Source organism: Heterodontus francisci, chromosome 19, assembly GCF_036365525.1.
Source record: "Heterodontus francisci isolate sHetFra1 chromosome 19, sHetFra1.hap1, whole genome shotgun sequence".
NCBI lineage: Eukaryota > Metazoa > Chordata > Chondrichthyes > Heterodontiformes > Heterodontidae > Heterodontus > Heterodontus francisci.
In genome coordinates, this window is record NC_090389.1 from 72,198,568 (window position 1) to 72,215,818 (window position 17,251).

The 17,251-nt window shown below is 44.2% G+C and overlaps 1 protein-coding gene across 1 annotated transcript in view; it reads left to right on the forward strand.

Annotated features, from left to right (window-relative positions):
- Positions 1-7,845: 7,845 nt before the first annotated feature.
- si:dkey-32e6.3 (uncharacterized) overlaps positions 7,846-17,251 on the forward strand; it is a 40,508-nt gene continuing 31,102 nt past the window's right edge. Inside the window, exons 1-2 of the mRNA XM_068052335.1 lie at positions 7,846-7,931; positions 9,799-10,211. Coding sequence (XP_067908436.1) covers positions 9,986-10,211 — 226 coding nt within the window. The 5' untranslated portion in view covers positions 7,846-7,931; positions 9,799-9,985. The remainder of the gene's footprint in view (positions 7,932-9,798; positions 10,212-17,251) is intronic.

Here is a 17,251-nt window from a genome sequence, read left to right on the forward strand (position 1 = left end):
CTCTGATTACCACCACATATTAGGGACAAAAATTTTAAATATGGTTCATTTTAATGTGTGTTCCACTCATTAAAAATAAGTATCTTCCTTCAATAGGTATATAAGATTTACAGGCATGATACCAGAAATGAGAAGGTTGAACAGGTTGGGGGCTCTTTTCTCTAGAAAAGAGAAGGTTGAGGGGCAGAACTTGAGAACAGGAGTAGGCCATTTAACCCCTCAAGCCTGTTCCACCATTCATAGAGAACATGGCTGATCAGTGACCTAACTCCATGTATCCACCTTTGCCCCATATCCTTTAATTCTTCTGGTTAACAAAAATCTTTCAATCTCAGATTTAAAGTTAACAATTGATCTGGCAGAAGAGAGTTCCAAGCTACTAAAAGGAAAAGAAAGTCTTGCATTTATGTAGCACCTTTCATAACCACAGGACATCCAAGTGTTTTACAGTCAATGAAGTACCTTTGAAGTGTAGTCACTATTATAATGTAGGAAACCACCCTTTGTGTGTAGAAGTATTTCCTAATTTAACTCCTGAAAGGTCAGGCTCCAATTTTTAGGCTACGTCCCATGGCCCTAGACTCCCCAACCAGCAGGAATAGTTTCTCTCTATCCTATCTGTTCCCCTGAATATCTTGAAAACTTTGATCAAATCATCCCTTATCCTATACCCAGTTTGTGTAATCTCTCCTTGTAATTTAATCCTGGAGTCCAGGTTTCATTCCAGTTAACCTATACATCACACCCTCCAATGCAATTATAGCCTTCCTAAGGTTTGGATCTCCAAACTGCTCATGGTACTGCAGGTGTGGTCTAAGCAGGGCTTTGCATAGCTGGACTGGGATTTCTACCCCCTTGTATTCCATTCCTCTAGATATAAATGCCAGCATTCCATTAGCCTTTTTCATTATTTTCTGCTTATGACATTCTAATGATCCATGTACCTGGAACCTCAAGTCTCTTGTGGCTTCCACTGTTTCTTGCTTTTCAACATTTAGAAAATACCCTGATCTATCCTTTTTAGGTCCAAGGTGGATAACCTCACCTTTGCCTACATTGAAATCCATTTGCCACAATTTCAACCATTCACTTAATTTATCTCTTTGTAATTTTATGCTGCCACCTACTCTGCTTACAATGCTAAATATTTTTCTGTCATTAGAAAATTTGGATATGTGGCTTTCGATCCCATTATCTGAGTCATTACTAACTACTGTAAATAGTTGAAGTTCCAACACAGATCCTTGCAAGACATCGCTAGTCACATTAGAGTACCTGCCCATTATCCCCACTCTTGTCTCCTGCCACTCAGCCAATTTCCTAACCAGGTCAATAATTTGTTTTCAATTACATGGGCTCCCACTTTAACTAACAGTCTCTTATGGGGGACTTCTTCAAATGCCTTCTGGAAATCCATATAAATAACATCCATAGATGTTCTCCTACAAACACAAACAAGAAATACTCAGCAGGTCTTGCAGCATATGTGGAGAGAGAAGCAGAGTTAGACATTCTCCTGTTCACTTCTTTCACCACCTCTTCAAAAAGTTCAATCAGGTTCATCAGACCTATCTTACAAATCTATGCTGGCTCTCTCTGATCAGCTGAAAATTGTCAAGGTGTTAGTCATTAGCCTTAATTATAGACTCCAGTAATTTCCTGAGAACAGATGTTAGGCTAACTGGCCTATAATTCTCTGGTTTTCCTCTCACCATTCTTAATGAGTGACCCAACAGAGATCTTTAAAATTATAATAAATATAAGTTGTTGCTATAAAGGAGTTTGATAGGGTGGACATAGGGAAGGTGTATCCTTCCACTTGTCGGGGAGACCAAAAAATAGGGGCCATAAATATCATGTAGTTACCAATAAATCCAACAAGGAATCCAGGAGAAACTTCTTTAACCAAAGAGTGGTAAAAATGTGAACTTGCTAGTACAAGCAGTAGTTGAAGTGTATACGTATATAGATGTATTTAAGGGGAGGCCAGATAAGCACATGAGGAAGAAAACATCTGCTGATAGGATTAGATGAAAAGAGATGGGAGGAGGCTCGTGAGGAGCATATTTGGCAGCATAGACCAGTTGGGCCAGATGGCCTGCTTCTGTGCTGCAATACTAAATTCACTGCTGACATTTCTCTCAGACACCTTAGTGCTGATGATAAATGTCTCAGATACTCTGGCCTCTTACTCCTTGTTCACCTGATACTTTCAGTTGCGCTGCTGTCCAGTGTCTGTTGTGCTTAATTGCTCTCCGACCCAGTCAGCCTATGTCCCCTCTCTTGCTAGATCTGTCTCCATAAATGTTTCTACTTACTCCTTTTCTCTCAGTGAGAGTCAAGTCAAGTTAATTAGTAATTCCTTCTTCTGATGGTATCTGATCTACTATTTAAAATAAATTAGAGCAGCTTCACACCACAGACAGGGTTGGATAATGCCACCTCCCCTAATCTTACTTCAAAAGCAGTAGCAAATAGGAGGAATGTTCAAAGGTGGATATCAGGTAGGACAGGGTCAGTGAAGTAAATGAGTGAACAAGAATCTTATCCTGCTGCCATTGCTCAGACATACAACTCAGGGTAATGGCAGCATGACACGACAACGGCAAAGTATCATAGCTGATATTGATACCTTGATCTGTAGTTTCTGACCTTTATTTCTTACATGCCTAAATACCATCATGGAAAACACTTTATAATACTGTTTACTTGTTAATACAATCATAAATTTTGTGCATACATGTCATCACTTCTTTGACATTGTGATCTTACTTTGTTACATTGCAGTGAATTAAAGCGTGGCTACCCGACAAGACCAGACGAAAAGTGTTGGGTTCAGGTTGGGTTGGGTCTCTCTTCCAGTTCCAGCATTCGGGCTTGGGTTGGGTCAGGCTGGACATGGACAGTGCTGCCTTGCTCCGGGAAGTAATCTTCAAATGAACATTCAGGACGTCAAGGCGGGAAACATGCAGTCTGGACTCCGCACTCTGCAGTAAAGCATGACTACCCGACCAAACCTGACTACACGTGTCGGGTTCGAGTCAGGTTGGGCATTTAAAAAAGCTGAAGGACTGGGGAACAGTTCAGGTTTGGGTTGGCTGTTGTCGGGTCAGGCCCGGGTTGGGTTTTAATTTTATACCCGAGCCAGGCTTTACAGTGAATTGCACTGACATAAAAGGGCGGTGGCGTAGTGGTAATGTCACTAGACTAGTAACCCAGAGCCCCAGGCTAATGCTCTGGGGACATGGGTTCGAATCCCACCACAGCAGATGGTGGAATTTGAATTCAATTATTAAATCTGGAATTAAAAATCCAGTCTAGTGGTGACCACGAAACCATTGTTGATTTTGTAAAATCCCATTTGGTTCGTGAATGTCGTTTGGAGAAGGAAATCTGCTGTCCTTACCTGGTCTGACCTACATGTGATTCCAGACCCACAAAAATGCGGTTGTCTCTTAACTGCCCTCTGAAATGGCCCTGCAAGCCACTCAGTTGTATCAAACTGATACAAAGTCTAAGAAGAACAATAAAACCGGACTGACCACCTGGCATTGACCTAGGCACTAGAAACGACAACGGCATACCCAGCCCTGTCGACCCTGCAAAGTCCTCCTTGCTAACATCTGGGGGCTTGTGCCAAAATTGGGAGAATTGTCCCACGGACTAGTGAAGCAACAGCCTGACATAGTCATACTCATGGAATCATACCTTACAATGTCCCAGACACCACCATCACCATCCCAGAGTTGGTGGCACAGAGGTATACAGTTGGGAGGGAGTTGCCCTGGGAGTCCTCAACATTGACTCTGGACCCCCTGAAGTCTCATGGCATCAGGTCAAACATGGGCAAGGAAACCTTCTGCTGATTACCACCTACTGCCCCTCCCCCCTCAGCTGATGAATCAGTGCTTCTCCATGTTGAACACCAATTGAAAGAAGCACAACAAATGCACAAAATGTATCCTGGGTTGGGGACCTCAATATCCATCACTAAGAGTGGCTCAGTAGCACCAGTACTAACTGTGCTGGCCGAGTCCTAAAGGACATAGCTGCTAGACTGGGTCTGCGGCTGGTGGTGAGGGAACCAACAAGCCCCACCTTCATACTGAGGGTACCCACCATTGTATTGTGTGGCACTGCCACAATGCTAAATGAGATAGCTTTCAAACAGATCTAGCAACTCAAAACTGAACATCCAAGAGGCGCTGTGGACCATCAGAAGTAGCAGAATTGCATTCAACCACAATCTGTAACCTCATGGCCCGGCATATCCCCCACTCTACCATTACCATCAAGCTGGGGGACCAACCCTGGTTCAATGAAGAGTGAGTGCAGGGCATGCCAGGAGCAGCACCAGGCATAGCTAAAAATGAGCTGTCAGCCTGGTGAAGCTACAATACAGGACTACTTGCATGCCAAACAGCGGAAGCAGAATGCAACAAAAAGGGCTAAGTGATCCCACAATCAACGGATCAGATCTAAGCTCTGCAGTCCTGGCACATCCAGTCATGAATGGTGGTGGACATTCAAACAACTGACAGGAGGAAAAGGCTCCACAAATAGCCCCCTCCTCAACAATGGGGGAGTCCAGCACATCAGTGCAAAAGACAAGGCTGAAGCATTTGCATCCATCTTCAGCCAGAAGTACCAAGTGGATGATCCATCTTGGCCTCCTCCTGAGGTCTCCGGCATCATAGATGCCAGTCTTCAGCCAATCCGATTCACTCCGCGTGATATCAAGAAATGGCTGAAGGCACTGGATCCTGCAAAGGCAATATGCCCTGATAACATTCTCGCAATAGAACTGAGGACTTGTGCTCCAGAGCTAGCTGCAGCCCTAGCCAAGCTGTTCCAGTACAACTACAACACTGGCATCTGCCCGGCAATGTGGAAATTTGCCCAGATATGTCCTGCGCACAAAAAGCTGGACAAATCCAACCTGGCCAATTACCACCCTATCAGTCTACTTCCGATCATCAGCAAAGTTATGGAAGTGGTCATTGACAGTGCTATCAAGCAGCACTTGCTTAGCAATAATCTGCTGACTGATGCTCAGTTTGAGTTCCGACAGGGCCACTCAGCTCCTGACCTCATTACAGCCTTGGTCCAAACATAGACAAAAGAGCTGAACTCCAGAGGTGAGGTGAGAGTGACTGCCCTTGATATCAAGGCAGCATTTGACTGAGTATGTCATCAAGGAGCCCGAGCAAAACTGGAGTCAATGGGAACCAGGGAAAAACTCTCCATTGTTTGGAGTCATACCTAGCACAAAGGAAGATGGTTGTGGTTGTTGGAGGTCAATCATCTCAGTCCCAGGACATCACTGCAGGAGTTCCTCAGGGTAGCGTCCTAGGCCCAACCATCTTCAGCTGCTTCATAAATGACCTTCCCTCTATCATAAGATCAGAAGTGGGGATGTTCACTGATGATTGCATAATGTTCTGCACCATTTGCGATTCCTTAGATACTGAAGCAACCCATGTCCATATGCAACATCCTGGCTTGGGCTGATAACTGGCAAGTTACATTTGTGCCACACAAGTACCAGGCAATGACCATTTCAAACAAATGTTATGACAAGGTGAGGAAGGGGTCTCAGGTTCCCCTTTCACCCCTTCTCTGGTTTAACCACAACAGGGTTTGTTCTTTTAACACAGTGATTTAGTTTACCACCTCAGTAAGCACTTGAGTTTTCTTGAGTTTAAACAAGAAAGATGTAAGTTTATTAACCTTATCACCCTAAACCGGTTAAAATTACTAAAATACGCGACACATCCACGCTCGTATTCATGAGAAGCGCATACGCACCCACAAATAGATGCAGAGGAGAAAAGCAGAGTTGGGAGGTAGAAGTAAAGTCCGTAATGAATGGAATTCAAATACTGAGTTTCAGTGTCCTTAGTTGAAGTTAAAGTCTTGAAATCCTCACTGGACCATGTGCAATATTCGAGCTTGCTTCTCTGGTTCCAGAAGGCAGGAGAGGGGCTTTATCCATGCCCCCTGGTTGTTGCCTGTAAGGATCTGCAGTCTTGAGGCTTAGTAGCTGCCACCAAGGCTCCCTTGGGTCTTTGTTAGAGAGAGAGAAAGGAAAGATGTTCCTTCTTGGAGTTCAGTTACTGTCTTTCTTCTGAGGCACAATTCACAAACTCAGAGTTACACAGGCAGGTATGTCGTGTGACCACCTCTTTGTTTGAAACAGACATTTCTGGAAGGTTTGTTGAAATTCAAAATTCTTCTCTCAAGCTGTGCAAACAGACTTGGTGGGGTGTGGGGGTTCTGCTCTTTCAAAGTCAATGGGTGTCGATGGCTGTTGACGATCACTGTTGACAAAACCATGCTAGTTAATTGAATCAGGAGCACCCCCATTGTTCTGGCTGGATTCGGCAGTCACCTCTGTCTCCCAGCTGGCCTTTGGCTTCTCATATACAAATTGTGTATGGCCATCTTTAACTGTTCTGTTCTGCATTTTAAAAGTTATTTGTAATAATGTCCAGTAAAATGTCTCAGGCAAAGTTTCATATGACAAAATTAATATTTTTTCCATTTGGCATTTGGGATTTCCGTCCCACAAGAGAGAATCTAAGCATCTCCCCTTGACGTTCAATGGCATTATCATTGCTGAATCCCCCACTATCAACATCCTGGGGGATCACCATTGACCAGAAACTGAATTGGACCAGCTGTGGCTACAAGAGCAGGTCAGAATATGGGAATTCTGTGATAAGTAACTCACCTCCTGTCTCCCCAATGCCTGTCCACCATCTACAAGGCACAAGTCAAGAATGTGATGGAATACCCTCCACTTGCCTGGATGGGTGCAGCTGCAACAACACTCAAGAAGCTTGACACCATCCAGGACAAAGCAGCCCGCTTGATTGACACCCCATCTGCCACCTTCAACATTCATTCCCTTCACCACTGACGCACAGCGGCAGCAGTGTGTACCATCTACAAGATGCACTGCAGCAACTTACCAAGGCTCCTTCGACAGCACCTTCCAAACCCATGACCTCTACCACCTAGAAGGACAAGGGCAGCAGATGCATGGGAACATCACCACCTGCAAGTTCCCCTCCAAGCCACAGACTATCCTGACTTGGAACTATATCGCCATTCCTTCACTCATTAGGTCAAAATCCTGGAACTCCCTTCCTAACAATGCTGTTGGTGTACCTACACTGCAAGGACTGCAGCGGTTCCACCACCTTCTCAAGGGCAGTTAGGGATGGGCGATAATTGCTGGCCCAACCAGCGATGTCCATATCCCCCGAACAAATAAAAAAAAGACTGAAGTAAAATACAGGGCAACATGAACACTGTTTCTGCACTGCTGACTGGTGCAGTGCTATTGTCCTGAGTAGCTTTAATGCACAATTTAGTTAGTATGATGATTAAGGTGAAAGAAGACCCCTGGAAATCCATAAATCCATACAAAATGAGCCAATGTTCCAGCACAACAATATAAAAATACAACTCAAGAGACGTGTTTGAAAAACTATTTTAAAAATGCAATATAATGCAAATCCATTTAAACATATATAAAAACAAGAAATGCTGGAAATACTCCAGGTCTGGCAGCATCTGTGGAGAGAGAAGCAGAGTTAACGTTTCCAGCATCCGCAGTATTTTGCTTTTATCCATTTAAACATATTTATTTTGGGGTGTGTTATCAACATTTAGATGCAAGATTTATGAATAAATAGAATGATATATATTTAAGCCTATTCCAACACAATTGAGTTTGAAAAGCATGAACCATCAATCTCATCAATAACTCTCCCTTGAGGCATTGAGACTTAGGGAGGTCTGTTAGCTGGTCCTCCAGTATCCCACAATTCTCTGAAAAGAAGCTGGCCGGTTGTATGGGCTCTGACGGACGAGGAGAGGTGTGGAGTACTTTTTGTGTTAGAAACACGTCGCGATGAGCATAGGTAATTCATTGTGTTATTTTAAACATTTATATGCGTTGATCACCAGCTTGTCCCCGAGCGGAATGCGCTGGCCGTGCTCAGCAGGCTCGAAGAGAATTAACCGGTGCCTCTCCATCATCAGAATAAACTTCCTTCTGCCATCCCACACAGTGAAACTCGGGGGACTGCTCCTGAATCCCAGCCAGGGCCAGAATCCTGCGAAACGACAGCAGCAACTTTATATAGCGCCTTTAAAGCAGAAAAACGCCTTTAGGCGCTTTACAGAAGCCCAGGGGTGGGGAAAACATTTCAAGCCAAAGGTGACATTGGGATGGAGGGTCTAAAGCGTGGCTGGAGGGTTTAAGTTGGGTATTAAAGGAGGAGGGAGAGGTTTTGGGAGGAGGTAGAATTGTAAATTAAGAGCCAAGATGGGGCCATAAATAGAGTTTCTATGGGTTGGGAAGTGCAGGGACAGCTCAGTTTTGAACGTGGATGAGGGATGGGAGATTGGCCAGCGGAGCATTTGGTATAATTTTGTCTGGAGAGTGACATTCATGAGGGTTTTAGTGGCAGATTGGTTGAGGTGGAAGTAGGTGGTCTTTGTGATGGAGAGAATTTGGAGTGTGGGAGGGGGGGTCAGGCTGGACTCTGAGGGTGTGAACAGTTTGATTCCAGTAAAGTCAGTAGTCAGGCAGGAAGCAGAGTTGGTGGTGAAGATATGGATTTTGTGGCAGGAGCAGGAGCTGAAGCTGGTGGCTCTGCTGTTCCCATAGTTTAGCTGGAGGAAGCAATGGCGCATCCAAGACTAGGTTTGGGACAAGCAGCCTGATCATCAAGAGGGAGCGAAGGCAGGCTGGTGGAGCGATAGAGCTGCGTGTCATCAGCATACATATGGAAGCTAATCCCGTGGCTTTGGGTAGTGTCGTTAGGAACAAAAATGCTTATATTTATGCTACCTATTTTTGGAATTATTTTTATGATGCTCTGTGCTGATAAGCCATTTGGTTTTATGTTAAACTCCTGCAAGTTGAAGATCTTGGCTTTTGCTGTTTTGCTATGCTTGAGCTGTTTGGACTTGGGTCAGCAGGATGTGACAAACAACTGACCAAAAAAAGATGTCTGTAATATGTAATCACGTTCTGTTCCAAAATCCATGAGAATACACATTCGCTCTATGGTTTGCCTGTTTGTTTAGGGAATGTTTATGTTTGAGCGTGGCAAGAGTACTTGAGCATATAATTTAAGTTGACATGCCAGTGCAGTCACTGCATTCTAGAAATGCTTTGAGATCTTTAGATATGTGCTATATAAATATTAGTTTAAGAAAATGCCATATATCTGCCTCCTTCAGGCACTGGTTCTAATCGATCTCGTGTGATTGTTGAAGTGGCAAAATTTGATATTTTTGTATCTGAGCTATTCTCATATTTTACAATATTTGTTGTAGTTCTATGAAGCCATTCACAGAGGTCGGGAACTTTCAACACATCAGCCAATCATGGAGGAGCAGGGCATGAGTGCACCATATTTAATAGTCTGCATCACTTAAAGAAAATTATACCCTTACACATCATATAAATACACATTGGGGGACAGTGAAACACAAAACCTATTTCATTCTGGGGAAATCCTTCAAAGTTCAGTCAGGAACTAATGGGCCATTTTCAATTATCTTCCACCCCAGTGTATCTAGTATAATCCCACTGTGTTTCCTCTGTTTATCATTTGTAATTGCACTTGTATTGACAGTAATCAATATTTCCTACTCTGTATTTCATAATTGTAACTGCTAGCCATTAGTTTTATTCTATATGTTCAGATTAAAAGCACACAGACTCTAACAGGAGGCATACTGATAATTATTGAATTTTCATCTTTTTCCCTGAAGGTCTTTGAAGCCCAAACATCCCATTCCATAATCTACATCTCCCGGGTCAATGCTGAAACCAGGAATTTAACAAAGAAATCTCCTGTGGCCACAAATAGAGAGAATTTAAATAGTGGCGATGACACAAAGAATTATGCACTTACGACAAAATAATTGACTTCTACAGCATCTGATACTAAAATCAGAAATGGCATTGCTTCCTGCAGATCAAGACACCGAGAGTGTGGAATCGGTTTCAAACCAAATCATCACCAAGATTCCAAAAACTTTGAACTGCAAAAGGTCAAAATTGATTGTGCACTTGGATTTAAATAACACAGTTCTCCTGTCTGACACAGTTACTAGACAAGGACCCAGGAGAGCTCTCAGTTCTTTTCTAACCACTGTTACTTGGGGCCGGATCAACCAGGAAGGTAAGAATCATTTAAATAAAAGCAAAATACTGCGGATGCTGGAAATCTGAAACAAAAACAAGAAATGCTGGATTCACTCAGCAGGTCTGGCAGCATCTGTGGAAAGAGAAGCAGAGTTAACGTTTCGGGTCAGTGACCCTTCTTCCGAAGAAGGGTCACTGACCCGAAACGTTAACTCTGCTTCTCTTTCCACAGATGCTGCCAGACCTGCTGAGGTAAGAATCATTAGCACGTAGCAGAAGCAAAATAATCTGGGGAGACAAAATAAATAATATTTTGACAGATAACTTCATTGGTAAGTAATGGAGCCATTAACGGAGAGCTGGATGTAAAATATCAGTTCCCTGTTTTGGTTTGCGCTAAGTATGCTCTTGGCTATCTCCTGAGGGAAGAAAGACTAGGAGAATATATTGATAGGATGAGTTGAAATAAGGTGGGAGAAGGCTCATGTGGAGCATAAAACACTGGCATAGACCTATTGGGCCAAATAGCCTGTTTCTGTATTGTTGAAATTCTGTGTAATTTCGACAACACATGATAGTAACAAAATATGTCACATTGTCCCTGGTAGCTCAGTACTACTTTTCTGACCAACGAATCATCTGAAAGTGATCAACACTAAGCTTAAAAAGAAGCCCTCGTTCCATGTCTGATTTCCTTACCATTTCTCCCATCTGGTCAGACATGCCAATCCCAACATCTCATAAATTGAGAAAAACTCAAATTTGATTTGGTATAAAAATCATGAGTTTTGTTTTACAAACATAAACCAATATAGAATGACAGTTGGTTTATAAACCTCATTAGTGGTTTATTTAATCTCCAACAGGTCACAGCTCTTTACCAAAACTATATTACTGCATCTGGAAATGCTTTACAAAAAACTTTTGGGAAAGGAAATGCTACCTGTTATTTGCTGTGCATTCACTCTCAACAGACAGATGGTCGTGTTTACCAGCCTAGAATCTCTGGTTAGTGGAGTTGGTGAGTGCAGCAGGTTTCTGGGGGATTTCTATTTTGATTGACAGTTCTGTAGCCAAAAACTTTCTAAAATGGAGTTTGTGGCTAGGATCTAGAATGCTTTGCCTGAGAGTGTGGTGGAGGCAGAGTTAATCGCGGCTTTCAAAAGAGAACTGGATAACTAACTGAAAAGAAAGAAATTGCAGGGCTACGGTGAAAAGGTGGGGGAGCGGGACTAGGTGAGTTGCTCTTGCAGAGAGCCAGCATGGACATGATGGGCAAAATGGCAGCCTCCTGTGCTCTAATGATTCTATGATTTTATGATGTACTTTTGCTAGTTCACCAAATCTCTTCTCATAGTACTGCTATCGATTCATTAATGTCCTGCAGGGAAGGAAACCAACCCGGACTACCGTACAAATGACTCCAGTCGCCAGTTCCACACTAATATAGGCTCTTTAATGCCCTCAAAGCAACTAGTTATGGGAAATAAATACCAGCAAAAAGAAAAGTCATAACCTTATTTTATTGATAGCCTTTGGAAGAACTTTAATCCCAGCTCATCCCAAATTTTAGTTTTGAAAAAATTAATTCAGTCAAAAAATTTATTTATTGCAAGTTTTCATTCTAGTCTACCCCAAATTATTTTTCTTTAAATGTCAAAATTTACTTCTCACATAAGGCTACAAAAATGTTGAGAAATAGTAAACCTGGGCCTGAATAATGATTGAGGTGTTAACATAGAAAATAGGAGCAGGAGTAGGCCATTCGGCCCTTTGAGCCTGCTCCACCATTCATTATGATCATGGCTGATCATCCAACTCAGTAGCCTGTTCTGGCTTTCCCCCCATATCCTTTGATCCCTTTTGCCCCAAGAGCTATGTCTAACTCCTTGAAAACATACAATGTTTTGGCCTCAACTGCTTTCTGTGGTAACGAATTCCACAGGCTCACCACTCTCTGGGTGAAGAAATTTCTCCTCATCTCAGTCCTGAAAAGTTTACCCTGTATCCTTAGACAATGACCCCTGGTTCTGGACTCCCCCACCATCGGGAACATCCTTCCTGCATCTACCCTGTCAAATCTTGTTAGAATTTTATAGGTTTCTGTGAGATCCCCCCCCACTCTTCTGAACTCCAGCAAATGTAATCCTAACCGATTCAATCTCTCCTCATACGTCAGTCCCGCCATCCCTGGAATCAGTCTGGTAAAACTTTGCTGCACTCCCTCTATAGCAAGAACATCCTTCCTCAGATAAGGAGATCAAAACTGCACACAATATTCCAAGTGTGGCCTCACCAAGGCTCTGTATAATTGCAGCAAGACATCCCTGCTCCTGTACTTGAATCCTCTCGCTATGAAGGCCAACATACCATTTGCCTTTTTTGCCTCCTGTTGCACCTGCATGCTTACCTTCAGCCAGTTCTAGAACAAAGAAGATTACAGCACAGGAACAGGCCCTTCGGCCCTCCAAGCCTGCGCCGATCCAGATCCTCTATCTAAACATGTCGCCTATTTTCTAAGGGTCTGTATCTCTTTGCTTCCTGCCCATTCATGTATCTGTCTAGATACATCTGAAAAGACGGCGCAGTGGTTAGCACCGCAGCCTCACAGCTCCAGCGACCCGGGTTCAATTCTGGGTACTGCCTGTGTGGAGTTTGCAAGTTCTCCCTGTGTCTGCGTGGGTTTCCTCCGGGTGCTCCGGTTTCCTCCCACAGCCAAAAGACTTGCAGGTTGGTAGGTAAATTGGCCATTATAAATTACCACTAGAATAGGTAGGTGGTAGGGAAATATAGGGACAGGTGGGGATGTGGTAGGGGTGTAGGATTAGTATAAATGGGTGGTTGATGGTCGGCACAGACTCGGTGGGCCGAAGGGCCTGTTTCAGTGCTGTATCTCTTAAAAAAAAAAGACGCTATCGTGCCCGCGTCTACCACCTCCGCTGGCAACGCGTTCCAGGCACCCACCACCCTCTGCGTAAAGAACTTTCCACGCATATCCCCCCTAAACTTTACCCCTCTCACTTTGAACTCATGACCCCTAGTAATTGAATCCCCCACTCTGGGGGGGAAAAAGCTTCTTGCTATCCACCCTGTCTATACCTCTCATGATTTTGTACACCTCAATCAGGTCCCCCCTCAACCTCCGTCTTTCTAATGAAAATAATCCTAATCTACTCAACCTCTCTTCATAGCTAGCTCCCTCCATACCAGGCAACATCCTGGTGAACCTCCTCTGCACCCTCTCCAAAGCATCTACATCCTTTTGGTAATGTGGCGACCAGAACTGCACGCAGTATTCCAAATGTGGCCGAACCAAAGTCTTATACAACTGTAACATGACCTGCCAACTCTTGGACTCAATACCCAGTCCGATGAAGGAAAGCATGCTGTATGCCTTCTTGACCACTCTATTGACCTGCGTTGCCACCTTCAGGGAACAATGGACCTGAACACCCAAGTCTCTCTGTACATCAATTTTCCCCAGGACTTTTCCATTTACTGTATAGTTCACTCTTGAATTGGATCTTCCAAAATGCATCACCTCGCATTTGCCCTGATAGAACTCCATCTGCCATTTCTCTGCCCAACTCTCCAATCTATCTATATTCTGTTGTATTCTCTGACAGTCCCCTTCACTATCTGCTACTCCATCAATCTTAGTGTCGTCTGCAAACTTGCTAATCAGACCACCTATACTTTCCTCCAAATCATTTATGTATATCACAAACAACAGTGGTCCCAGCACGGATCCCTGTGGAACACCACTGGTCACGCGTCTCCATTTTGAGAAACTCCCTTCCACTGCTACTCTCTGTCTCCTGTTGCCCAGCCAGTTCTAGTACACCCTGGACCCCATGCGACTTCACTTTCTCCATCAGCCTACCATGGGGAACCTTATCAAACGCCTTACTGAAGTCCATGTATATGACATCTACAGCCCTTCCCTCATCAATCAACTTTGTCACTTCCTCAAAGAATTCTATTAAGTTGGTAAGACATGACCTTCCCTGCACAAAACCATGTTGCCTATCACTGATAAGCCCATTTTCTTCCAAATGGGAATAGATCCTATCCCTCAGTATCTTCTCCAGCAGCTTCCCTACCACTGACGTCAGGCTCACCGGTCTATAATTACCTGGATTTGCCCTGCTACCCTTCTTAAACAAGGGGACAACATTAGCTATTCTCCAGTCCTCCGGGAACTCACCCGTGCTTAAGGATGCTGCAAAGATATCTGTTAAGGCCCCAGCTATTTCCTCTCTCGCTTCCCTCAGTAACCTGGGATAGATCCCATCCGGACCTGGGGACTTGTCCACCTGAATGCCTTTTAGAATACCCAACACTTCCTCCCTCCTTATGCCGACTTGACCTAGAGTCATCAAACATCTGTCCCTAACCTGAACATCCGTCTTGTCCCTCTCCTCGGTGAATACCGATGCAAAGTACTCGTTTAGAATCTCACCCATTTTCTCTGACTCCACGCATAACTTTCCTCCTTTGTCCTTGAGTGGGCCAATCCTTTCTCTAGTTACCCTCTTGCTCCTTAGATATGAATAAAAGGCTTTGGGATTTTCTTTAACCCTGTTTGCTAAAGATATTTCATGACCCCTTTTAGCCCTCTTAATTCCTCGTTTCAGATTGGTCCTACATTCCCGATATTCTTTCAAAGCTTCGTCTTTCTTCAGCCTCCTTGACCTTATGTATGCTTCCTTTTTCCTCTTAGCTAGTCTCACAATTTCACCTGTCATCCATGGTTCCCTAATCTTGCCATTTCTATCCCTCATTTTCACAGGAACATGTCTCTCCTGCACGCTAATCAACCTCTCTTTAAAAGCCTCCCACATATCAAATGTGGATTTACCTTCATACAGCTGCTCCCAATCTACATTCCCCAGCTCCTGCCGAATTTTGGTATAGTTGGCCTTCCCCCAATTTAGCACTCTTCCTTTGGGACCACTCTCGTCTTTGTCCATGAGTATTCTAAAACTTACGGAATTGTGATCACTATTCCCAAAGTAGTCCCCTACTGAAACTTCAACCACCTGGCCGGGCTCATTCCCCAACACCAGGTCCAGTATGGCCCCTTCCCGAGTTGGAATATTTACATACTGCTCTAGAAAACCCTCCTGGATGCTCCTTACAAATTCTGCTCCATCTGGACCTCTAACACTAAGTGAATCCCAGTCAATGTTGGGAAAATTAAAATCTCCTATCACCACCACCCTGTTGCTCCTACATCTTTCCATAATCTGTTTACATATTTGTACCTCTATCTCACGCTCGCTGTTGGGAGGCCTGTAGTACAGCCCCAACATTGTTACCGCACCCTTCCTATTTCTGAGTTCTGCCCATATTGCCTCACTGCTCGAGTCCTCCATAGTGCCCTCCTTCAGTACAGCTGTGATATCCTCTTTGACCAGTACTGCAACTCCTCCACCCCTTTTACCTCCCTCTCTATCCCGCCGGAAGCATCGATATACTGGGATATTTAGTTGCCAATCATGCCCTTCCCTCAACCAAGTCTCAGTAATAGCAATAACATCATACTCCCAGGTACTAATCCAGGCCCTAAGTTCATCTGCCTTACTTACTACACTTCTTGCATTAAAACAAATGCACCTCAGACCACCAGTCCCTTTGCGTTCATCATCTGCTCCCTGTCTACTCTTTCCCTTAGTCACGCTGACTTCATTATCTAGTTCCTTACAGGCTTTAGTTACTACCTCCTTACTGTCCAATGACCTCCTCATTTGGTTCCCATCCCCCTGCCACATTAGTTTAAACCCTCCCCAACAGCGTTAGCAAAAGCACCCCCAAGGACATTGGTTCCAGTCCGGCCCAGGTGTAGACCGTCCAATTTGTAATAGTCCCACCTCCCCCAGAACCGGTCCCAATGTCCCAAAAATCTGAACCCCTTCCTCCTGCACCATCTCTCAAGCCACGCATTCATCCTGACTATTCTTTCATTTCTACTCTGACTATCACGTGGCACTGGTAGCAATCCTGAGATTACTACCTCTGAGGTCCTACTTTTTAACTTGGCTCCTAACTCCCTAAATTCTGCTTGTAGGACCTCATCCTGTTTTTTACCTATATCATTGGTGCCTCTGTGCACAACGACAACTGGCTGTTCACCCTCCCCTTTCAGAATGTTCTGCAGCCGATCGGAGACATCCCTGACCCGTGCACCTGGGAGGCAACATACCATTCAGGAGTCTCCTTTTCGACCACAGAACGGCCTATCTGCTCCCCTTACAATCGAATCCCCGATGACTATAGCCCTTCCACTCTTTTTCCCGCCCTTCCGAACAGCAGAGCCAGCCACGGTGCCATGAACCTGGCTACTGCTGCCTTCCCCTGGTGAGCCATCTCCCTCAACAGTATCCAAAACGGTATAATAAAAGCAAAATACTGCGGATGCTGGAAATCTGAAACAAAAACAAGAAATGCTGGAATCACTCAGCAGGTCTGGCAGCATCTGTGGAAAGAGAAGCAGAGTTAACGTTTCGGGTCAGTGACCCTTCTTCGGAACTGACAAATATTAGAAAAGTCACAGATTATAAACAAGTGAGGTGGGGGTGGGGCAAGAGATAACAAAGGAGAAGGTGCAGATTGGACCAGGCCACATAGCTGACCAAAAGGTCACGGAGAAAAGGCAAACAATATGTTAATGGTGTGTTGAAAGACAAAGCATTAGTGCAGATTAGGTGTGAATACCTAATCAGTGTATTCACACCTAATCTGTACTAATGCTTTGTCTTTCAACACACCATTAACATATTGTTTGCCTTTTCTCCGTGACCTTTTGGTCAGCTATGTGGCCTGGTCCAATCTGCACCTTCTCCTTTGTTATCTCTTGCCCCACCCCCACCTCACTTGTTTATAATCTGTGACTTTTCTAATATTTGTCAGTTCCGAAGAAGGGTCACTGACCCGAAACGTTAACTCTGCTTCTCTTTCCACAGATGCTGCCAGACCTGCTGAGTGATTCCAGCATTTCTTGTTTTTGATCCAAAACGGTATACCTGTTTTGGAGGGAAATGACCGCAGGGGACACCTGCGCTGCCTTCCTGCTCT